Source organism: Aquarana catesbeiana, linkage group LG04 (assembly GCF_042186555.1).
Source record: "Aquarana catesbeiana isolate 2022-GZ linkage group LG04, ASM4218655v1, whole genome shotgun sequence".
In the NCBI taxonomy this organism is placed as follows: Eukaryota; Metazoa; Chordata; class Amphibia; order Anura; family Ranidae; genus Aquarana; species Aquarana catesbeiana.
The window spans coordinates 406,620,931-406,646,307 of NC_133327.1; the positions used below are offsets into that span (position 1 = coordinate 406,620,931).

Consider the following 25,377-nt stretch of genomic DNA (forward strand, 5'->3'; position numbering starts at 1 on the left):
GCAGAAGAGCCGCACTGGCTATTGAACTTCATTTTTCTTGGCTCGTCGTATGTGTTGTACGTCACCTCGATCTTGAAGTTTGAAATTTCCCACAAGATTTGTATGAATGTGTGTATGCAAGACAAGTTTGAGCCAACATCCGTCGGAAAAAATCCATGGATTTTGTTGTTGGAATGTCCGATCGTGTGTACAGGGCATTATAAGAAAGCACGATTAGATTAGAAACATAAGGTAGAATTCAGTTTGTGTCCCATGAGCTCAAACTACAGATTTGATTGATTGTCAGTTGATCAGTTATAATGTAAGTTTTTACAATAAGTCCACCCAAAATATACCCAAGAAAGGGGATTAGGAGATCTTCTGTTGGAGCTAATGGAAAAACACAAGTGTTCATGTCCTTTCAAAACTATAAAGTCCACTTTATCCTTCGAGTAGATGTATGGCAATTTAACATTCAATGCGAGGGCATTGCATCTTATAGCTACAATTCAAATACACCTCAAATAAAAAGTTAAGATCCCATTGTAGGAAGAATTTGAATTGAATATCTAATTCACCTATATTGTATCTGTTTAATAAAAAAAAAACAGGCAAAGCTTACTATACTTGTATTTCCATATACTATAGAATAATTGTCAGTTGAAACAACTTCATTTGTATAACTTTTTTTCTTGGTTATAGATACACACCTCCCTAATTAATGGAAGACCAAGTGCTGAGGATCATACACCAACTCTTTTGGAATTTACATCAGCTCGCTACATTCAACTGAGATTCCAACGGATCCGGACTCTAAATGCTGATTTAATGATGTTGGCTCACAGTGATCCAGAAGATATAGATCCCATAGTTACTAGGAGGGTAAGTGATCCTGAAATAATATGCAATTTTACTAATTTGTTAAAAGTTTGGGTAAATAAAGATTAACCTAATTTGACTTAATGGTCTATGCAAGCCCTAACTATCCATATGGCATTATGGGAAGGTAAAGGTGTTGACATAAAACTCTTTTATTCCTTATGAGAGTGCTTGTGTTTTAGACCTCTTTCACACTGAGCCGCCCCAGGCGTCGGCGGTAAAGCGGTGCTATTTTTAGCGCCGCTTTACTGCCGTTTTAGCGGTGCTATTCGGTCGCTAGCGGGGTGGTTTTAACCCCCGCTAACGGTTGAAAAAGGTTTAAATCGGCCCGCAAAATGCCGCTGCAGTGGTGCTTTGCCGGCGGTATGGCAGTGCTGCCCTATTGTTTTAAATGGGCTGGAGCGGTGTAGGAGCGCTGCAAAGAAGCTGCTGGCAGGACTTTTTGGGACGCCCTGCCAGCGCAACACCCCAGTGTGAAAGCACTTGGCCTTTCACACTGGGTTTGCAGCTGAGGCTTTTTTCAGGCGCTATGCAGGTGCTATTTTTAGCGCTGTAGCACCTGAAAAACACCTCCAGTGTGAAAGGGGTCTTATACCTTATACTGTGTCCATGCTTTTATCTACACTTACAATGCCTTGAAAAAAATTTCCTCCCCCTTGAATTTTTCCACATTTTGTCATGTTGCAACCAAAAACGTAAATGTATTTTATTGGGATTTTATGTGATAGACCAACATACAGTGGCATATAATTGTGAAGTGGAAGGATAATGATAAATTGTTTTCAAATAAACATCTGAAAAGTGTGGTGTGCATTTGTATTCAGCCCCCTTTACTCTGATACCTCTAACTAAAATCTAGTGGAACCAATTGCCTTCAGAAGTCACCTAATTAGTAAATAGAGTCCACATGTGTGTAATTTAATCTCAGTAGATATACAGCTGTTCTGTGAAGCCCTCGGAGGTTTGTTAAAGAACCTTAGTGAACAAACAGCATCATGAAGGCCAAGGAACACACCAGACAGGTCAGGGATAAAGTTGTGGAGATGCTTTATAATTGCTTTATAATGCTTTTATAATTTTTATAAAAAATATCCAAAGCTTTGCATATCTCACGGAGCACTGGTCAATCCATTATCCAAAAATTGAAAAGGTATGGCACAACTGCAAACCTACCAGGACATGGCCGTCCACCTAAACTGACAGGCATTAACCAGAGAAGCAGCCAAGAGGCCCATGGTAACTATGGAGGAGCTGCAGAGATCCACAGCTCAGGTGGGAGAATCTGTCCACAGGACAACTATTAGTCGTGCACTCCACAAATCTGGCCTTTATGGAAGAATGGCAAGAAGAAAGCCATTGTTGAAAAAAGCCATAGGAAGTCCCATTCGCAGTTAGCGAGAAGCCATGTGGGGGACACAGCAAATATGTGGAAGAAGGTGATCTGGCCAGATGAGACCAAAGTTTAACTTTTGGCCTAAAAGCAAAACGCTATGAGTGGCGGAAAACTAACACTGCACATCACCCTGAACACACCATCCCCACCGTGAAACATGGTGGTGGCAGCATCATGTTGTGAGGATGCTTTTGTTCAGCAGGGACAAGGAAGCTGGTCAGAGTTGATGGGAAGATGGATAGAACCAAACATAGGGCAATCTTAAAAGAAAACCTGTTAGAGTCTGCAAAAGACTTGAGACTGGAGCGGGTGTTCACCTTCCAGCAAGATAACGACCCTAAAACATACAGCCAGAGCTACAATGGAATGGTTTAGATCAAAGCATATTCATGTATTAGAATGACCCAGTCAAAGCCCAGACCTAAATACAATTGAGAATCTGTGGCAAGATTTGAAAAGTGCTGTTCACAAACGCTCTCCATACAATCTGACAGAGCTTGAGCTATTTTGCAAAGAACTAATTACAGCGAAAGGTGGTTCCACAAAGTATTGACTCGGGGAGCTGAATACAAATACCGAACTTTTCATATATTTGTAAAAAAAAATTGAAAACCATTTATCATTTTCCTTCCACTTCACAATTATGTGCCACTTTATGTTGGTCTATCAAATAAAGTCCCAATAAAATACATTTACGTTTTTGGTTGTAACATGACAAAATGTGGAACATTTCAAGGGGTATGAATACTTTTTCAAGGCACTGTATAACAACCTTCTACCTAAGATTTTGGAGTGTGTCTATGAGAATGTGTGTCCATTCAGCAAAAAGAACACTTGTAAAGTCAGATGTTGATGCTGGATGAGAAACCTGGTTTGAAAATCACATTTCAATTCACTATTAAGGTTTTTAATAGTGATGAGATCAGGGCTCTGTGCAGGTCACTCAAGTTCTTTCACATCAGAGGTTTTAAACCATGTCTTTGCAGACATGGACTAGATTTTGTGTATGGAGGCACAGCTATGATGACATAAATGACATTCTTTTGGCCATATAGCGCATCACTTGGAATTCAATTCTTACATTTCCTAATTGTGACTTGCATTGATCATATCCCTTAAAAAGAATGTTCTAGGGGATGGTCCTCCTAAGGCTCGGTTCACACAGGGGCAACACGACTCTGGCCGCGACTTTGCGAGGCGACCTGGACACGACCTGAGGGCGACACCACAGCGCGACTTGGAGCGACTTGGGGCGACTTACAAGGCGACTTCAAGTCGCCTCCAGGACAGGCGACTTTCCAGTGGCCAATCAAACTACAATCCGCTCTGGGGGAGGGAGGGGTTTGCTTGAAAAAAACATCTTCTCTTCCTGTGAAGTCGCTTCAGTATAGATCACGATCCAACTTGTAGGCGACTTACATTGAAATCAATGGGTACAAGTCGCCTACAAGTCGCCTTGAAGTAGTACAGGGACCTTTTCTGAAGTCGGAGCGACTTCAGTAGCGTACATATAGACGGCTCTCATTCACTTACATGGACTTTCAGATGTCAAGCGACTTGGGGCGACTTGAGGTCTGACAAGTCGGATCCCAAGTCGCGGTAGTGTGAACTGGCACTAAGGATGTCTTAGACCTGCCGAAGATTTAAATTACATACTTGTACACTAAGCACATCATACACTGGGGACTCCCCCCTTTCCCATTTGGGCCGCTCACAATCCTTGCTGCAGCTGCGGCCCAGAGTGACACACAGCACCACTGATCTCTGCGCTGCGTGCCCCCGTGGGCCTTAGTCTGCTGGACGTCATGTAACGCCCAGTCAGGATAACGCAACCTCTGCCCGGCCGTCATTCTGCTATAGGCCGGGCGGGAAGTGGTTAAAAAAATGAAGAGTGCTCTAGAAGAAAATATGACAATTTAAATACACATGTGTATCATCAGATTGTAGATTCCAATAAGGAATCTCAATAGAGAGTAGTTAAGCCTAAATTGTTTGTGGGAGGAGGGGAGATATGTAAGTATATATCCATCATAAGCACCCCTCTCCAAAAAAAAACCCTGCAACCCCCTCAAAAAATATTAACATTAACCTCTTGCTGACCATTTTTTTTTATACAGTAAATGTCCTATCAGCAAGTGGTTATTTACGAGATTATGGCTGCAACTGCAGCAACGATCTTGGTACAATTTTTTCCAGGCAGCGATTGGCTGTTTTTTATTTTAAAGTGATACAAGCAGCTGTACAGATGCCCGATCACTTTACAGGGCTGTGAATGGCTGTCCTTCTATTGTAAAAAACACATACCTGCAAATCACTTCAGGAACAAACTGTCATAATATACTAAAATAAACACAAACTATTGCACTACAGTCTTTGGCATAAAATCATCTGGAGCGAGATGTTGTCCGCGGCTAACAGTTTTTTTTTTTTTGTTATGTTTGCATCATGCATTACCCCGCAACTAAGTAAAAGTGTGCCCAAACACCACAAGCAGAGATGGAGTTTATTAGGAAGAGAAAGACAGATAAGGCAGAAAAGGAAATATGTGTGTATAATAGATATGACAAAAGAAGAAACAAAAGCTTTTGTGAATAAGCAGTAAAGTGGCAACATTGATCTCATGATCATTGTGCATTTACTATTTTTTTGCAAAGAAACCTTCAGAGCATTGCATCTATGATCAATGCATTACCAGTGCATTTCATGGGCTCCTTCAATGTCAGTCCAGGCTGTACTACAGCTTGAAGGGGGAAGAGGGAGGAAGCCAAAGTGTGCCCATTTTGGAACAGGCAAGGCAAGGTTGAGCGGTAAAACAAGGGAAACAGAGATGTTGGTAAAAACAATGGCAAAAGTGTTGGAGGTGCAGCAGGGAGAATGGGATAGTGCAAGCATATTAGTGAGACTGGGGCAGGGGGCATGCCAGTAGGGGGAGGTAGTGTAAGCAGGGATACTGGTGCTTTGGTAAGAGAAGGGAGCATACAGGCATAGTGGGTGGTGGGAAAAGGGCAGTGCAGACACAGAGGGTGGTGAGAGAAGGGGTTACAGGTGAAGTGAGTGTTGGGAGAAGTTGGGTATAGGCATTATGAGTAAGTACAGGCATGATGGTAAGAGCAAAGGAAGGGTGCAGATGTGGGATGAGATCCTGCAGGCAAGGTGGTAGTTGTGAGATGCATGCAGGCATAGTGGTGGTGAGTAGGGACTGCCTTCGGTTTGGTTCGAGCAAGGTTTGCCAAGCCAAGTTTGTTAAATTAAAAATGCCTATATTCTGAGCATTATAAATGCTCAATTCCCTTAAATAATGTGTCTCAGGGGTGCTCTAGTCCTGCCTGTAAAGAGGACATGTGATGTACAGAAGGAGCTGACATTTACAAAGGAAAAAAGTGTTTAAAATTTCAGGAAAAAGTACATGTCATCGACTGCTTCTTTTCAAAAAGGTGGTGGGGTCTCTGTGCTTTTTTTTTTTTTTTTATGGCAATAATTGTAATTTGCTGGACATTTACATAGTATAATTTTTTTATTTGTAAATTACATTTTTGCTGTAGCACATCCTAAACCAAGAATAATAAAAAAAAATGTACAGCCCCCCAAACCATTTGAGTCTGATATGGGTTTTAAGGGGGTACTTCACACAATAAAGAAAACAATGTGTGAGGTCTGTTAAAAAAATAAATATCAGAACCTTATTCAAAGCATTCAGCTTGACTGACCAGGAAAGGATAGGGATGAGCAGGTGGTCCCCTCCTCTTGAACCATACCAAGCTACATGCCCTCAGCATGTAGGGGGGTACCTTGTCCCCATGTTGATGAGGACAAGGGCTTCTTCCCCACAACCCCGGTCAGTTGGGTGGTCAGATGGGGGCTTATCGGAATCTTGAAATCCCCATAATAATAATGGGACCCCAGAAGCTGCCACCCTCACGTGAATGAGTGTCAAGGAACATAATATCCCTACTCATTTACAAATAAATTGTAACCTAGAAATAAATACCCATGTGGATTCTTTAGGATATGGTGGCAGTGGGAAGCTGTTATATTTATAAGCAATAGAAATACCACAATATATATATATATATATATATATATATATATATATATATATATATATATATAAAATCTTTGGCTCCCACCAAATAGAAGGCCAAATAGGTAGAATTTGAGCATTCACCTGATCGCCCAAACACTCAAAGTTGGGACCAAATTGTCAGATCACCCCTAGTGGTGATAGCAGGGGGCAATGTGGTAGTGAAGGGGGTGGGGGGGCTGCAGGCATTGAGTAAGAGTAGAGGGAAAATGGTGAGGTCATGTAGGTGTGGTGTTGAGAGCAGTTTTGTGTTGTTAAGGAGGTGGCTAAAGGTGATGCATGCAGGCATAGTGATAAGCAGGGGTGTTTAGGTGTGGGAGTAAGAGCAGGGGAGAAGCCTGAACACATGGAGACCAGTAGTAGTGACTGTTTTTATGGTTATTAAAATCAAGATAAGATTGGGGAGAGGGAGGTTGATTTTCAATAGGGAAAGCGAGAGAAACTGCTCCAGGTGATGGCAATCCCTTCTCTGGGTGCTGGTCCAGTCCGTGGTCTGGATCAGTGGAATGGAAACAATTTGTTGACTGCACTCCAAAATGTAGAAGAAATTGTGTGATTTATTCCAAATAAAACATCAAGGTAACAACGATACAGACATATACCCGCAGAGATTGACGCGTTTCACGCATGAAGTTCGCTTGGTTGTAATCCAAAGTACATCACTGAACGTAAGCTTTAAAATAGTACATACACAGCTGAAATCAGTGAGTGCTTGATTATGCTGAGTAACCCTCCTCTGGGGCTCCTGCAATGAATCATGCCAGGACCAAAGAAGACAAAACATACATTTTAAAAACAATATACAAGTAATAAAAGGAAGAAAAAATTATTTAAATTTCTGTAAAGATTTTACCACTGATGTGGGAACCATATATTAAAAGTAACAAACGTTTAATAGTCAACAAATCATAATGTAACTACCGATGTGTTCATAAACCAGTGGCAAACAAATATAAACAACGCACCCAAAAAGATCATGCACAGGTATTTCAAATCAAATATACCACATTTATATACGATAAACTTTATCCAAAAATCATTGTCAATAGGCTTGAATAACTGTGCATATAGCCTACTGGAATATAACAAAAATGACAAATGAACCCAAAATACCCTTTTCAGGGAAAAAGGGAAGCACAAAAAAAAAATAGGCAAATGTATAGGGATCCAAATATAATGAAAGATTATGGAATATAATGGAATAGTTGCAGAACAGGAAAACTAGGGGAAGCTCAAATAATTGCGCTTTCGACTTAACCGTCATAATGTGTGACATACCATTCATAAATCAAGCCCCCAGTATCCTGCTCTGCAACTTAAAAATCCAAAATACTTCTCTCTTACAGAGGAGGCAAAAAAACTTCTCCCAACACTCACTTCACCTATAACCCCTTCTCTCACCACCCTCTGTGTCTGCACTGCCCTTTTCCCACCACCCACTGTGCCTGTATGCTCCCTTCTCTCACCCTTTCAATTACCTGCACATGTACAAGAGACATGTCCCCTTCGTGCATGGAGTTAAAATAGCAAGCAACATTAGTGGATTTTAGTCCACGTATGTTTATAACAGTACTGCAGCAAGATTACATTTCTAAAGGAAAAAATGTAATTTAAAATTGCTCACGGCTGTAATGTATTGTTGGGTCCCTGCAATACACATAAAAAATCATTGAAAAAAATGGTGTGGGTTCCCCCCAGTCCATACCATGCCCTTTGGGTCTGGTATGGATATTAAGGGGAACTCCACACCAAAATTAAAAATAAAATGTTGTGGGGGTCCCTCTAAAATCCATACAAGGCCCTTCATTTCTGGTATGGGTTTTAAGGGGAACCCCATGCCAAAATGTAAAAAAAAATGGCGTGGGGGTCCCCCAAAATCTATAACAGACCCTTATCAGAGCATGCAATCTGGCAGGCCGCATGAAAAGTGGGGGACGAGAGAGCGTCCCCCCCTCCTGAACCATACCAGGCCACATGCCCTCAACATTCACCAAAAAGAGTGTCAAAAAAGTAAAAACTACAGGAGACAGGAGTTTTTGACAATTCCTTTATTAAAAAAAAGTGACCTGCAATATAAATCCATCATCAATCACACCTTCCGACGGTCCAAAGAAAAAAAAACTGAAAAACTCCACCTCCGTGGGAGGCTTCCCCGTGACTGCCGTCTTTTCGCTTTGACAGCTGTTTTATAGGCAAGGGCGGGGCCACCCGGTGACGTAACCGACTGACCCGCCCCCTTCTTGTCTATATAACAGCTGTCAAACCGTCGGCGCCATGATTGAAGATGGATGGACATCGTGATACACTTTTTTTTTTTAAATAAAGGAATTGTCAAAAACTGTCTCCTGTCATTTTTACTTTTTGGACACTTTTTTTGGTGAATGGGTAGGGGTACAATGTACCCGATACCCATTCACACGGGGGGCAGGATCTGGGGGCCCCCTTGTTAAAGGGGTCTTCCAGATTCCGATAAGCCCCCCCACCCGCAGATCTCCACAACCACCGGTCAAGGGTTGTGAGGATGAGGCCCTTGTCTCCATCAACATCTCCATAATGAGGGCATGTGGCCTTGTATGGTTCAGGAAGGGGGCTCTCTTCCCCCCTTTTCCTGCAGCCTGTCAGGTTGCATGCTTGGATAAGGGTCTGGTATGGATTTTAGGGGGGACCCCCCACGCCATTTTTTAATTTTTGCCCGGGATCCCCTTAAAATCCATACCAGACCTTAAGGGCCTGGTATGGATTTTGGGGGGACCCGGACTCCATTTTTTAAAAATTTTGGCATAGGGTTCCCCTTTACCACTTCAATACACTGTGTTATATAAACTACACTGCCTGCACTGACTGAATATAGAGTCTACATTGAATATCTAGTCTATGCTAAATGCAGAGTATATACAGTATCTCACAAAAGTTAGTACACCCCTCGCATTTTTGTAAAGATTTTACTATATCTTTTCATGTGACAACACTGAAGAAATTACACTTTGCTACAATATAAAGTAGTGAGTGTACAACTGTATAACAGTGTAAATTTGCTGTCCCCTCAAAATAACTCAACACACAGCCATTATTGTCTAAACCGCTGGCAACAAAAGTGAATACACCCCTAAGTGAAATTGTAAAATTGGGCCCAATTACCATTTTCCCTCTCGATGTCATGTGACTTGTTAGTGTTACAAGGTCTCAGGTGTGAATGGGAAGTAGGTGTGTTAAATTTGGTGTTATCGCTCTCACTCTCTCATACTGTTCACTGGAAGTCCAACATGGCTCCTCATGGCAAAGAACTGTCTGAGAATCTGAAAAAAGAATTGTTGCTCTACATAAAGATGGCCTAGACTATAAGAAGATTGCCAAGACCCTCAAATTGAGCTGCAGCATGGTGGCCAAGACCATACAGTGGTTTAACAAGACAGGTTCCACTCAGAACAGGGCCTCGCCATGGTTGACCAAAGAAGTTGAGTGCACATGCTCGTCATATCCAGAGGTTGTCTTTGGGAAATAGACTTATGAGTGCTGCTAGCATTGCTGCAGAGGTTGAAGGGGTGGGGGGTCAGCCTGTCAGTGCTCAGACCGTACGCCGCACACTGCATCAAATTGGTCTGCATGGTTGTCATCCCAGAAGGAAGCCTCTTCTAAAGATGATGCACAAGAAAGACCGCAAACAGTTTGCTGAAGACAAGCAGACTAAGGACATGGGTTACTGGAACCATGTCCTGTGATCTGATGAGACCAAGATAAACTTATTTGGTTCAGATGGTGTTAAGCGTGTGTGGTGGCAACCAGGTGAGGAGTACAAAGACAAGTGTGTCTTGCCTACAGTCTAGCATGGTAGTGGGAGTGTCATGGTCTGGGGCTGCATGAGTGCTGCGGACACTGGGGAGCAACAGTTCATTGAGGGAACCATGAATGCCAACATGTACTGTGACATACTGAAGTAGAGCATGATCCCCTCCCTTTGGAGACTGGTCTGCAGGGCAGTATTCCAACATGATAACGACCCCAAACACATGTCCAAGATAACCACTGCCTTGCTAAAGAAGCTGAGGGTAAAGGTGATGGACTGTCCAAGCATGTCTCCAGACCTAAATCCTATTGAGCACCTGTAGGGCATCTTCAAACAGAAGGTGGAGGACCGCAAGGTCTCTAACATCCTCCAGCTCCGTGATGTTGTCATGGATGAGTGGAAGAGGACTCCAGTGGCAACCTGTGAAGCTCTGGTGAACTCCATGCCCAAGAGGGTTTAGGCAGTGCTGGAAAATAATGGTGGCCAGACAAAATATTGACACTTTGGGCCCAATTTGGACATTTTCACTTAGGGGTGTACTCACTTTTGTTGCCAGCAGTTTAGACATTAATGGCTGTGTGTTGAGTTATTTTGAGGGGACAGCAAATTTGCACTGTTATACAAGCTGTACACTCACTACTTTACATTGTAGCAAAGTGTCATTTCTCCAGTGTTGTCACATGAAAAGATATAATAAAATATTTACAAAAATGTGAGGGGTGTACACACTTTTGTGAGATACTGTGTATTTGTTTATATATATATATATATATATATATATATATATATATATATATTTTTTTTTTTTTTTTTTTTCTATATATATATATATCAAATACACTGCCTGCCATTAGCTTTGGCCTTTGGCCAATTATGGCTCTCTCAGCTGAGTGTGCTGTGATTGGCCAAAGCATGCAGGTCAGGTGCATGCTTGGCCAATCATAAGGAAGTGCCAGGGAGGCCGATCCAATAAGTACGCTCCATTGAGTGACATTGGTGAAACCAGTCAGAGACCAGCACTGCTGGAGCTGAGGGACTCTCCTAGCTGCCGGGGGAAGAACTCCTCCAGTGAGAGTGGGGGGGAAGTTAAGGGAAAGGAAAGACAGATTCTGGTGGTAGGGAACTCAATTCTTAGAAGGACAGAGAGGCCAGAGAGGCCAATATGTAACAAAGATCTGAAGTGCCAAACAGTATGTTGTCTACCGGGCATGGAACATATTCCAGAGGATAGTATTGGGGCATTAGTGGTAGGTTGACCAAAGCACATAAACCCAAGGTAAGTATAGTAGCAAGTCCTAGTTGCAATCTCGGAACACCCAATAAGAGGATAGTATGCGACCGGTCTAAACTACGTGGCATGTTCACCAATGCCAGGAGCCTGGTGGACAAGATGGGTGAACTAGAGATACTGTTGTACGAGGAGGATTTGGATTTTTTGGGAATTTCAGAGACCTGGTTCAACAGCTCTCATGATTGGCAGGCAAACATTCAAGGGTATACCATTTATCGCAAGGATAGAGAGGGCAAAAAAGGGGGAGGGCTATGCCTATATATATCAAGAATAATGTACAAGTAAATGTGAGAGATGACATCACTAAGGGAGCTAGGGAGGAGGTGGAATCCTTATGGGTAGAGCTCCAAAGGGATGAGGCTAAGGAGAAAATAATACTGGGAGTATGCTATAGGCTTCCAAACCTGAGGGAGGAAGGGGAGACAGATCTCTTATCACAATTTGGATTAGCAGCAAGGATGGGAAGTGTTATCATAATGGGGGATTTTAATTATCCAGACATAGACTGGGCAGAGAGAACCGCGCATTCATCTAAGGCTCGCCAGTTCCTAAATGTCTTGCAGGAAAATTTTATGGGTTAGATGGTAGACACACCAAATAGAAATAAAGCGTTACTGGATCTACTGGTTACCAACAATACAGACCTGATCACGAATGTGGAAATACGGGGCAATTTAGGTAACAGCGATCACAGGTCAATTGGCTTCAGTATAAATCACACAAATAGGAAACATAAGGGGAATACCAAGGCACTGAATTTCAAAAGAGCCAACTTCCCTAAACTACGAACTTTGCTAGAAGGCATACATTGGGATAAAATCTTAGGAACAAAGAACAAGGAGGAGAGATGGGTTTGCTTTAAGAGCATATTAAATAAGGGCATTAGCCAATGCATCCCATTGGGTAATAAATTTAAATGCAACACGAAATGTAAGGGTGCAATAAGGACGGCTAAGATAGAACATGAAAGACACATAGTGGAGGAGAGCAGAAAAAAAATCCCAAGAAATTCTTTAAGTATGTAAACAAAAGAAAAGGGAGGACAGACCATATTGGCCCCATAAAGAATGAGGAAATACATCTGGTTACAAAGGATGGGGTGATGGTGAAGGTATTGAATTTATTCTTCTCCTCAGTCTTCACGAGGGCATCGGGAGGCATCAGTAACCAAAACTGCAGTGTTTATCCTCATGACACATCACAGGAAGCACCTCCATGGTTAACAGAGGACAGAATTCAAATTAGACTTGGGAAACTTAACCTTAATAAATCACCGGGACCAGATGGCATGCACCGGGTACATAGGGAACTGAGTCAAGTAATTGCCAGACCATTGTTCCTAATTTTTACTGACAGTCTACTGACTGGAATGGTACCAGCTGATTGGAGAAAAGCCAATGTAGCACCAATATTTAAAAAGGGCCCAAAATACATCCCTGGGAATTACAGACCAGTTAGCCTAACATCAATAATATGTAAACTCTTGGAGGGGTTGATAAGGGACTATATACAAGATTTTAGTAATGAGAACGGTATCATTAGCAGTAATCAGCATGGATTCATGGAAAATTGTTCTTGCCAAACCAATCTATTAACCTTCTATCAGGAGGTGAGTTGCCATCTAGATAAAGGAAGGCCCGTAGACGTGGTGTATCTGGATTTTGCAAAAGCATTTGACACAGTTCCCCATAAACGTTTACTGTACAAAATAAGGTCCATTGGCATGGACCATAGGGTGAGTACATGGATTGAAAACAGGCTACAAGGGCGAGTTGAGAGGGTGGTGATAAATGGGGAGTACTCGGAATGGTCAGGGGTGGGTAGTGGGGTCCCCCAGGGTTTTGTGCTGGGACCAATCCTGTTTAATTTGTTCATAAACAACCTGGAGGATGGGGTAAACAGTTCAATCTCTGTATTTGTAGACGATACTAAGCTAAGCAGGGCATTAACTTCTCCGCAGGATGTGGAAACCTTGCAAAAAGATCTGATCAAATTAATGGGGTGGGCAACTACATGGCAAATGAGGTTCAATGTAGAAAAATGTAAATAATATAATGTATATGTATATAATGCATTTGGGTGGCAAAAATATGAATGCAATCTATACACTGGGGGAGAACCTCTAGGGGAATCTAGGATGGAAAAGGACCTGGGGGTCCTAGTAGATGATAGGCTCAGCAATGGCATGCAATGCCACGCTGCTGCTAACAAAGCTAACAGAATATTGGCATGCATTAAAAAAGGGGATTCATTCCAGAGATAAAATAATTCTCCCGATCTACAAGACTCTGGTCCGGCCGCACCTAGATTATGCTGTCCAGTTCTGGGCACCAGTCCTCAGGAAGGATGTACTGGAAATGGAGCGAGTACAAAGAAGGGCAACAAAACTCATAAAGGGTCTGGAGGATATTAGTTATGAGCAAAGGATGCGTGCACTGAACTTATTCACTCTGGAGATGCTTGGGAGGGGATATGATTTCAATATACAAATACCATACTGGTGACCCCACAATAGGAATAAAACTTTTTTGCAAAAGGGAGTTTAACAAGACTCGTGGCCACTCATTAAAATTAGAAGAAAAGAGGTTTAACCTTAAGCTATGTAGGGGGTTCTTTACCGTAAGTGCGGCAAGGATGTGGAATTCCCTTCCACAGAGGGGGGCATTGATAGTTTCTTATCTAATAGAAACTATTAAATAAGCACCTGAACGATGCAACATACAGGGATATACAATCTAATACTGACATATAATCACACACATAAGTTGGACTTGATGGACTTTTTTCAACCTCACCTACTATGTAACTATGTAACAATGCGATCGCGCAGTGCATTATGGGGCGTTCTGCGGCCCTCAAATTTTCCACGAATGCCCCATAATGTTCGGTATTCTCCGAACAGGCGAACACCCGATGTTTGAGTTGAACTTACCTTCAACTCGAACATCGGGCTCATCCCTACACCCCACTCAAAGCTATTTAAATTCTCCAAAAGAGGTTAGTGTCTCTCAGAAAACTGGGCAACAACTGGACCAGTGGTTGGAGTTGATGTCCACCCACTCACCCAAATGTTCATTAAGGGAACCTATACCGGAAACAATGGGTCTCCCCTGCACCGGATCAGTACCCTTGTGGACCTTAGGGAGGTGGTGGAAGGTGAGTAAAATGGGAAATTCAGGGATCAACACTTCAGTCTCTTTAGGAGTAAATGCCCCTAGACTTGCTCCCTTATTAACTAACAGAGTCAGAATGTATTTGTATTTTTTAGTGGGATCACTTTTCAAGGTGGTGTATGTGGTTTTATCCATAAGTTGTCTCATGGCTTAATTTCTATAAACCTCCCTATCCATAACGACCACTGCACCTCCTTTATCAGCATTCCAAACCATAATGGATGGATCATCCATAAGGGTTTTAAGGGCAAGTCTTTCTTTGACACTAAGATTGTCTCTATTAGTGTGTATATTAGAGGAAACTTGTGAAGCTAGTGTGAAAAGATCCCACTCCACTCGTTTTTGGAATTTGTCCTTGTCTGAACTACAAGACTGAACAGGATAGAACGTGGATGGCACGCGGATAGGAAGCAGACATGTGTTTCCCAAATGTTCAGAATCGGACATGGATGAACTCTCTAAATGTAAATCTTCCATATCTATAATTGCACATTGTTCCCTGAAGGAGAATTTAACACAACCATTGCTGTCATCAATACTGCAATCAATCCTATTAATTTCAGTATCATCTGCATTAAAATAATGTCTCCGAATGGTTAGATTGCGTATAAATCTATTGATGTCCAGTACAGTATCAAAGGGGCTAAAATGTGAATGGGGACAAAAACCAAGACCCTTTGATAATAAAGAGTACTCATCAGATAAAATCCTTTTGGATAAGTTCATAACATTACCCTCTGTATTCACTTCCTCTGTGTTTGAGTCCTTAACCACTTCAGCCCCAGAAGAATTTACCCCCTTCCTGACCAGGCCATTTTTTGCAATACGGCACTGCGTCGCTTTAAGTGACATGCAATGTTGTACCCAAACAAAATTGATGTCCTTTTTCCCCCACAAATAGAGCTTTCTTTTGGTGGTATTTGATCACCTCTGCGTTTTTTATTTTTTGCGTTATAAACAAAAAAAGAGTAAATTTTGAAAAAAACACAATATTTTGTTCTTTTTGCTATAATAAATATCCCGAAATTAAAAACAAAAAAAAATTGTTTCCTCAGTTTAGACCGATATGTATTCTTCTACATATTTTTGGTAAAAAAATTGCAATAAGCGTATATTGATTGGTTTGCGCAAAAGTTATAGCGTCTACAAACTAAGGGATAGATTTATGCCATTTTTATTATTTTTTTTTTTTACTAGTAATGGCGGTGATCAGCAATTTTTATCATGACTGTGACATTGTGACGGACAGATCGGACAAATTTGACACATTTTTTTGGGACCAGTGACATTTATACAGTGATCAGAGCTAAAAATAGCCATTAATTACATTGGCAGGGAAGGGGTTAACACTGGGGGCGACCAAGGGGTTAACTGTGTTTCCTAGGTGTGTTCTAACTGTGTGGGGATGGGACTGACTAGAGGAGACCGATTGGTGTTTCCACTTAGTAGGAGCACAGGATCTGTCTCTACTCCCATGAGAGAACCGGGATTTGTGTGTTTATACACACAGATCCAGGTTCTCACTCTGTCACAAGCGATCGCAGGTGCCCGGCAGTCATTGCACCCAACAGGCACGCGCATCGGCTCTGGGGACACGATGCAGGAGCGGGCACCGCAGGCACCTGCTAAAGCATCTTAAAGAGCCAACGTACAGCTAAGACGGCTTGCAGAGGGTAGTCAACCTGCCGCAGTATAACTGCGGCGGCTAGGCCGGAAGCGGTTAAAGAGTAGGATTGTTGGCAGGATCTACGATGTTTTCTTCCTCCTCTTCTTCTTTTTTTGAAGTTTTTTTCTTTTTCTGAAACTTCTTGTTCTTGTATTTCTGCCCGTTTTTTGGCCCTGCTAGTGTACTAGATCTATGTAAGGGGCCAGAACCACTGGGCTGTTCAACAGAAGTGTCAGCTATTGTTACGGCTAAAGTATTGTCCACATATTCAGTCCCTGTCTCCGAGAAGCTGACACGTTTTTTGACATGATAATTGCCATGTCGGCCCCATTGGCCCATTTTTCTCCAAGTGTAAACATTATTCATTTCATAGTCCAGTTTATCTCAAAGGAATTTTTTTTTCTTTCCATCAATGGTGTCTTTTTCGATTTTTCTGATTTTATCATTCAATTTTTGATCCAACTCCGTATACTGAATAACATTTTTAGTAGCAAGATTTCTTGTTGGTGGGTAATAATCTCCTCTTGCATTTTCTCCAGCTCCAAAGACTTGGATGTAATAATGATTCTCATGAGATCCAACGAACAGTAAGATAAGGTGTTAGTCCATTGTTTATTTAGATCCTCATTGTGCAAGTCAAAAGTGGGAAACTTTTTGTTACAAAGTCCCCTTGGTACACGTTCCACCGTAAGATACTCCGCTAAAGTCATTTTTTTTTCCCAGTAGGCTTTAACCTCCTTGATCATGCATTTTTCCAATTTTGTGAAACAGCAACTTGATAGAGCCTGAACATTCCTCATTACTCTGTTTAAAAGCACCATGTGGGAGGTGCCTTTAAACAGAGTAATGAGGAATGTTCAGGTTCTATCAAGTTGCCTTTTCACAAATTAGAAAAATGCATTATCAAGGAGGTTAAAGCCTACTGGGGAGGTTGATTTTGCTTAATATATTTATCCATTCCTAGACTGTTAAAATCATTTTATGTATGAGTATAAGACCAAGGATTAAAGGAGAAGTATGGGTTTCTAGAAAAAACAAACATGCAGCTCTATGGCTGAGAACTGAGCAATCACATGACCAATGACTGCTGAACTCTCAGTCTGCTTCGAATGAAGAGCAGTGACTGTCTCTGCTCCCCACTCTGTTCCTCCAGTGCTAACTGGAGAGTTATGGCCCGTACACACGATCTGAATATCGTACGAAAACTGTCGTCCGAAGAAGAATCGTACGATTTTCAGATCATGTGTACACTACTTTCGACAGCCGATCGCGACAGTTCATCCGATATTATTCGATTGGACAAGATAGTTACCACCACTCTAGGTGACCAGGTTCAAGCTTCCCGTCCTCCGCTGTGTGGATGATTGTGAGAGCCCCAGGTGCCGGCAATTGCTATTCCAATGGTATGTGTGTGATGGAAAAATCTGGACAGCCGCACTCCGGATTGGAAAAGTGAAAAATAAAATCCTCTTTATTGAAAAAGTAATAACATGATTAAAATCCGTACATGGCTTTGTTGGGATAATGCAGCATAACCGCTAACACGTTTCACGCTCCCATAGAGCGCTTACTCATAGCTCATAGCTATGAGTAAGCGCTCTATGGGAGCGTGAAACGCGTTAGCGGTTATGCTGCATTATCCCAACAAAGCCATGTACGGATTTTAATCATGTTATTACTTTTTCAATAAAGAGGATTTTATTTTTCACTTTTCCAATCCGGAGTGCGGCTGTCCAGATTTTTCCATCACACACATTATTCGATTGGACATGCATGAAAATTTTCCTCATACGATTCCAAATTGTTCAATTTTCATTTAGTCAGTATAGTTGTCATCCAAAAATACAATACAAATACAATACAACACATACAGTTTGGATGCTTACCTATGAGTAAAGTCACACAGAAGCCAGCCCTCCCTATATGACTCCTTTAAACTAGGTATTGCAATAAAAAGAGAATTCCCTGATTTCCTTGTGTAACCTGTGTAATCAATCTTACAACAAACATGGATCCACCACCTTAGAAGGGTATTCAGCTGGTGATCATATTATGATTGTTGTATCGTAAAAAAGATTATATGACTTATACAGCATAAACTACACTAACTCCTATAAATAGTTTGAAATTCACTTCAATAGCAGGTTTTTTATTTGTTAAGGAGCAGAGCAATTTTTACATCTCAGCTATGCTCCTATTGATTTGTCAATAACATTCCCTTTGCATATAACATAGTGACACATACACTATATTGTCAAAAGTATTAGAACGCCTGCCTTTACATGCACATGAACTTTAATGGCATCCCAGTCTTAGTCCATAGGGTTCAATATTGAGTTGGTTCACCCTTTGCAGTCTTTGCTTTAATTTATTCCAAAGGTGTTCTATCAGGTTGAAGTCAGGACTCTGTGCAGGCCTGTGAAGTTCCTCCCCCCCAAATTCACTCACCAATGTCTTTATGGACCCTGCTTTGTGCACTGGTCCAAATCATTTGGTGGGGGGGGTTATGGTGTGGGGTTGTTTTTCATGGGTTGGGCTTGCCCCTTAGTTCCAGTGAAGGGAACTCTTAAGGTAGCAGCATACCAAGACATTTTGGACAATTTCATGCTCCCAACTTTGTGGGAACAGTTGGGGGATGGCCCCTTCCTATTCCAACATGACTGCACACCAGTGCACAAAGTAGGGTACATAAAGACATGGATGAAGAACTTGACTGGCCTGCACAGAGTCCTGACCTCAACCCAATAGAACACCTTTAAGATGAATTAGAGCGGAGACTGCGAGCCAGGCCTTCTCATCCAACATCAATGCCTGACCTCACAAATGAGTTTCTGAAAGATGGTCAAACATTCCTATACACACTTCTAAACCTTGTGGACAGCCTTCCCAGAAGAGTTAAAGCTGTTATATCTGGAAAGGATGAGCCAACTCAATATTGAACCCTATGGACTAAGACTGGGATGCCATTAAAGTTTATGTGTGTGTAAAGGCAGGTGTCCCAATACTTTTGACAATATAGTGTTTGTTGTTTTTGGGTGGAATTGTCTTCCAAGGTTTATTTTATTTTCTGTTTTGTTTTTAAAGGCAAGAATAAGTAAATAATGTATTTTTTTCAGTTCTGACTAGTAGTTGTTTTAAAAAACACTTTTTATTCTACTATTTATCCCTTTATTACCAAACAAAAATGATATTGCTGATATACCCCTTGATGAAGCAGTTCACCAATAAAATGACTGTATTTTTTTTAACGTAATAGGAACAGGGAAATGGCACTTCTAAAGAGTAATAATATGACAACCCCTCTGATCTGGGAAGGATAACAAACAAGGGTGGGTGAGTGAAACCCTAATAGTATGGAAATGTAAATTCCAAACACATGTGATGTGCAATACACTAAGCTGTAAAAAAAATCAAAACAATTATTATTCAAAATCATCAAGTGGTAAATGAGTCCTTAATTACAATATGATGTGTCCAGAAAAATTATTTGATGAAAAATCTGTGAGTAACTGATTGAAAAATTAAGCATGAAACATATATGGCACTAAAGAAAAACAAGTCCATATAACACTGTAAAAAAATGCTTTCAATGTCCCATATGCATATTTCCATATAAGTGCTGTTGTGCTAATATCCAAAAAATCGCGACTTTATATCCTCTTCCATGCAAAAATAAAGTGACTTCTTGTGCAAAAATAAAGTGACTTCTTGAGCATAAAATAAATTGATCAAGTGCATCCAAATAAGGTAACTTCTTGTGCTCCCCCTCAAGTGTGTACACTCACCAGAAGTCCTCACCCCTGCAGGGGTAAAGAGCGTGTAATGAAGTGCTTGACCTTCATTATACTCTAGGCTCTTTCACCTATTAGAAGCTTTTTATACCACTTAGTGTATTGCACATCACATGTGTTTGTAATTAACATTTCCATTCTATTAGGGTTTCACTCACCCACCCTTGTTTGTTACCCTTCCCAGATCAGAGGGTTTGTCATATTATTACTCTTTAGCAGCACCATTTCCCTGTTCCTATTTCAATTCCTTTATGTTTTGAAAGATATTAGGATTCCTTCCTTTCCACAGGAGTTACATATTCATATTGAGTATCTTATCCATCTCTCTGGGGCTCTGGATGACTAGTACAGATGGGCCCAACAGACCCCTGTTCGGTTTGCACCAGAACTTCCAAACACCGTGAAAATTCGGACCCATATAACGAACCCCATTAAAGTCAATGGGACCCGAACATCAAAAATCAAAAGTGCCCATTTTAGAGGCTTATATGCAAGTAATTAGGCATACAATGATTATAGGGGTCCAGGTCCTGTCCTGGGGGACATGTAGCAATAAAAAAAAAGTTTGCAAAAAACGTAATTTTTAAATGAGCAGTGATTTTTTGATTTTTAAAGTGAAAGCCTAAAAATGAAAAATTCCAATATAGTGCCTGGGGGGTCCCCTTAGTCTACGTGTAAAGTGGCAGAACTGTATCATGTCTAGAATCTGCTACCGCAATAATTGCATTTATAAAACCAAAAAAATTAAATTTTCCCTACAAGCTGCCTTTATTTTGCTCAGCAACAGCTGGGGAGCCAGTGTGTATGATGAGGCCACAATGTAGTGCACTGGGAACAAGATTAGAGATTTTTTGGATACATTCAGGTGTCACTTTGACTTTGTATAGAAGTAACGGGTGCGTAAAAATTGGTCTTTGGGTGTCGGTGATGCCTTCCCACTGTAACCCTATAGAGGTGCTCTCGATGAAGGCAAAAAAAATTGCAATGATATGCATATGGTTGATGTTTTTGCCACGTTTGATGTGCCTGAGACATAGTTTGCAGATAGCAACAGTGCGATCTGCTGCAGATGTGCTGAAAAAGGCCCAGACAGCTGAGCGTTGGGGAGTGGGCGGGAGATAACAGCTGCAGAATGGAATGGAATAGGGTGGCTGCTCTCTACTCGCTCTTGATGTCGGCTTCCTTGGGGTTGTGTCGCCTTACCTTCAGTTTCCTCCTCTGCTCTATCTGGCACCCAAGTCACATCAGTGACCTCATTATCACCATCATCTCCATCTCCTCCATCTTCATCATTACCACTGGAGTCAACTTGGCAATACGCAAGGCTTGGCTTGGGGAGCATGAATGCCAATTTGTCTACCAGTGTTCCTCGCTCTCTGGGCTCATGTTCCTGCCATCCTCAACCTCAGAACCAACATCTGAATCCAGTAATGGCTGGGCATCATCAAGGAGCAAGTAGCTGATGTTGTGGTCAAATAACTCAGCTGATTTCTCAATGGCTGATGTTGGGGCTATGGCAGGAATAGATGTGGATAAGGAGGCAGGTTTATCCACTCTGGCAACTGTAAGGGATGGCACACTTGTCATTGCTTGAGTGACAGAGGATGAGGAGGATGAGGGAGGTTTAGAAAGCCAGTACGCCACCTCCTCTGCATGCTGTGGCTGGATAGCACGGGCAAACTCACTAAACAGAGGAAATAATGCCCTGTCTGAGGTTTGATCACCACGTCCACCTTTGCCTGTGGACACATTTGTTGCTGGCCCCCTCACAGTGCCAAGGGAACATCTGCCTCTCCTTGTTGTCCTCCCAGACATTATTGGGAGGGAGGGGTTGTGCTTATAATCAAATGTAAAGAAGAAGTTGAAATCTGTACATAGATGCACTTTAGTCAATGTAAAGAAGTGTTTGGTGCACTTTAATTTGTGTACTTACAGTACACAGACACACTCCATGGATACACTATAATATACTGCAATATAATGCGCCAAATGTACAGTGACTCACATAACTATATGGTGTTAAACTAGCAGTAACACAGACAGAACTATAGGGTGTTAAACCAGCAGTAACGCACACAGAACTGTAGGGCATTAAACTGGCAGTAACGCACACAGAAGTATATGGCGTTAAACTGGTAGTGACACACACAGAACTATATAGCATTAAACTGGCAGTAACGCATACAGAAGTAAATGGCGTTAAACTGGCAGTGACGCAATCAAACAGACGGTGTTCAACCCTCACTACACTGACTCTAAACTGTCCCTACTCTAGCTATACACTAATGTAAACATTGCTGACACCGTCTCAATACACTGAAACTATCTGATTTGTCCCTACTCTGCACTAATGTATGTATGAATGACACGGTCTCACTACACTACAGTGAAACTATCTGAGCTGTCCCTACTCTAGCTGCACACTATGCAAAGCTGAATAATGGTCCTCCTCACTACACTCACACTCTCCCTAGACTGACACTAAACTAATATTCTACACTGACAATTGAAGCAAAATAGCACAGTAAAGCACTAACTAACTAATAGCACTGAACAGGGCCCTGTTCTATCCCTCTCCACTCTGAAATCACACTGAAAATGGCTGCCATTGAAAGACTACTTTTATACTGAATGAGCCATGATTGGATAAAGTCATGATGACAGTGTTCAATCATGACTCTGACAGTGCTCTGTGCCTAAAGCTTTGTGCAAGCTCTGTGGCTAAAGCTTTCACTGCTTCAGACAATCAGGGCTTGCAATGCACTGTTCAGTGCCGCAATACATTGTGGTCGGTTCGGGGGGCCAAATAAACAGGCGAACGACCCATTTGTTCGGCTGTTCGTCGAACTTCCGAACAGTGAAGGTTCGGCCCGAACTTATGCTCAGGCTGAACCGTTCGCCCATCCCTAATGGCTAGCACTATTTCCTGAGAGATGAATTCTGATGCATTGTGAAGTAAATGTCATTCTCTACTGTTTTATATTTGTAAGTGTATTTTATGTTGATTAGATGGCAAGAACGAAAGAAAGGGAAATGCATGCATACTGAACTGTAACTATGATAATAGAAAAATTCAGAACTGTGCTCAGATTTACCTATGCTGAGGTTCCAAGGCATTTTTCAATTGCAAAAATGGTAGATATTTTCCACAGCATGCTAGTACAGCAGCCAATATCACAAGGTATAACAGTCCTGTATAACAATTCATCACTGTGCAACTAGCTTCAGCTGATTTGTTTGATGTTGCATTGGACATTTAGCTTGGAGATTACACTTCTGTCTTTGTGTAAGGTTTGAGTATTTATCACTGTTCTGTTTGATGTGAATGAGGAACAAATAAAGGGCAGGCAGAATAAATGGTAATAAATCAGTCTGCAGGACCTGAATCAGTGATCCACATTAATGATGGAATTTATTGATACTGCATTCAACCTTCTAAAGCCCAAATTTAACAGGGTCATCTCAATTTATCTTCTCCTCCATGATGTGTTTGCTAGTATCTTTCTTCCATCTTTTCTTTTATGAAAGGTATATGTATATTGATGCTTTCGTTTTTAGCTAGATAGAGGTCTTATGGCCCGTACACACGGTCGGATTTTCCGATGGAAAATGTCTGATCGGAGCGTGTTGTCGGAAATTCCGACCGTGTGTGGGCTCCATCGGACATTTTCCATCGGATTTTCCGACACACAAAGTTGGAGAGCAGGAGATAAAATTTTTCGACAACAAAATCCGTTGTCGGAAATTCCGATCGTGTGTACACAAATCCGACGGACAAAGTGCCACGCATGCTCAGAATAAATAAAGATATGAAAGCTATTGGCCACTGCCCCGTTTATAGTCCCGACGTACGTGTTTTACGTCACCGCGTTCAGAACGATCGGATTTTCCGACAACTTTGTGTGACCGCGTGTATGCAAGACAAGTTTGAGCCAACATCCGTCTGAAAAAATCCATGGATTTTGTTGTCGGAATGTCCGAACAAAGTCCGACCGTGTGTACGCCCTATTAGAATGGGTACACACTTAAAATAAAACTGTCATGAGGTAAAAACAAAGCTACAATTGTGGACCGACTTCTGAAATGCAAGTTACTTGGCTGTTATGCTGACTCTTACTTACTCTTAACAGGTAATGAAGCAAGAAGGTCTGCATACTAAGCCAGGAAACTAGCATTATTAGAAACTAATTCAGCCATGGCAGCATCTTTTTTGTAAAAGGTTTATTATAAAAGAATGGAAGCAACAGACATTTTATATGCAGTATTTTAAGTTTTCTGTGGTGTTTAGATTTTCAGCTAATAACTCACACTTTCTGAATTTATTTGGTCACTACGCTCAAATATAAATAATATTCGTTGTCCAGATTTAAGCCCCAGATGATATATACTCAAATACAAAGAAATCTGTGAACAGTACCATGATCAAAAAATGTATTAATATAATACTATATCTTAAGTAGCAAAAGTACCAGCTAATGACCATACTGATACAAGATATCACTCCAGGCTTACCTTTATCAATTGCAGGGGCTGACTAAGTGGAGTCCTTCTTTCCTCAACTTGCCAAATTCAGAAGAACAAAAGCCAAACATCTGCCATAACTTGTTTCTTTTTTCAAGAAACATTATTGTAACATGGATGTGTTCACATTATCAGGTCCAAGCACATTGTTCTCCACCTGACCTTGCCCTTTCCCCTCTTTTGAGTTTTGCCCTAGCCAGGACTTAATCATATGAGCAAAGAAAAAAAGTTTTTCTTTTCAATTTGAATTGGGCATCAGCGGGTGCCTTGAGGCATTAAATGTTCTAAAGTGCTAAATGTGTCAAGACACTAAAGGATACCTGTTGTTGCTTGTGCTATTATCTATCAATAAATGCTCCAATCATAGTTCACAGCTCCATTGACCATTTTCTATGTCTTTGAACTTATACCTTCTAGGGCATGCATTTGGGCATAGATCATTATTAGTAAAGGATTTTCAGTATTAGTGTACATGAATCAAGAATATATTACTGTTGTACTCATATCTCTCCCTATTTTTTCACAGTCATGAGTAGGATGGCATATAAAATCACCATTTTATATAAAATCAATTCCAATTTCTGCTCTCAACATAATAAAAAAGTTGTTACTAGAGGAGGCACTACTGCAATAGATACATATGAGGCCACAAGGGGGTTCCACTGGCACTATTCCCCACCACAAGCTTTCTGCTTTTATTAAACTGTATATAAATTACCCATCCATAATTTTATAAAGATGGTTGAATCAAGTCCTTTCTCTAATACAGGTTGCTTGGCTTGAGTCCATAAAAGTTGGTCATACCTACCTGCACTGCTA

The 25,377-nt window shown here is 41.3% G+C and overlaps 1 protein-coding gene across 7 annotated transcripts in view; it reads left to right on the top strand.

Annotated features, from left to right (window-relative positions):
* The window catches only part of LAMA2 (laminin subunit alpha 2), a 1,513,089-nt gene that overhangs the window by 437,389 nt on the left and 1,050,323 nt on the right, over positions 1–25,377 (top strand). For all 7 annotated transcript variants that reach the window (XM_073627245.1, XM_073627247.1, XM_073627249.1 and 4 more), the window contains exon 5: positions 682–861. In XM_073627245.1, the coding sequence (XP_073483346.1) occupies positions 682–861 (180 nt within the window). The remainder of the gene's footprint in view (positions 1–681; positions 862–25,377) is intronic.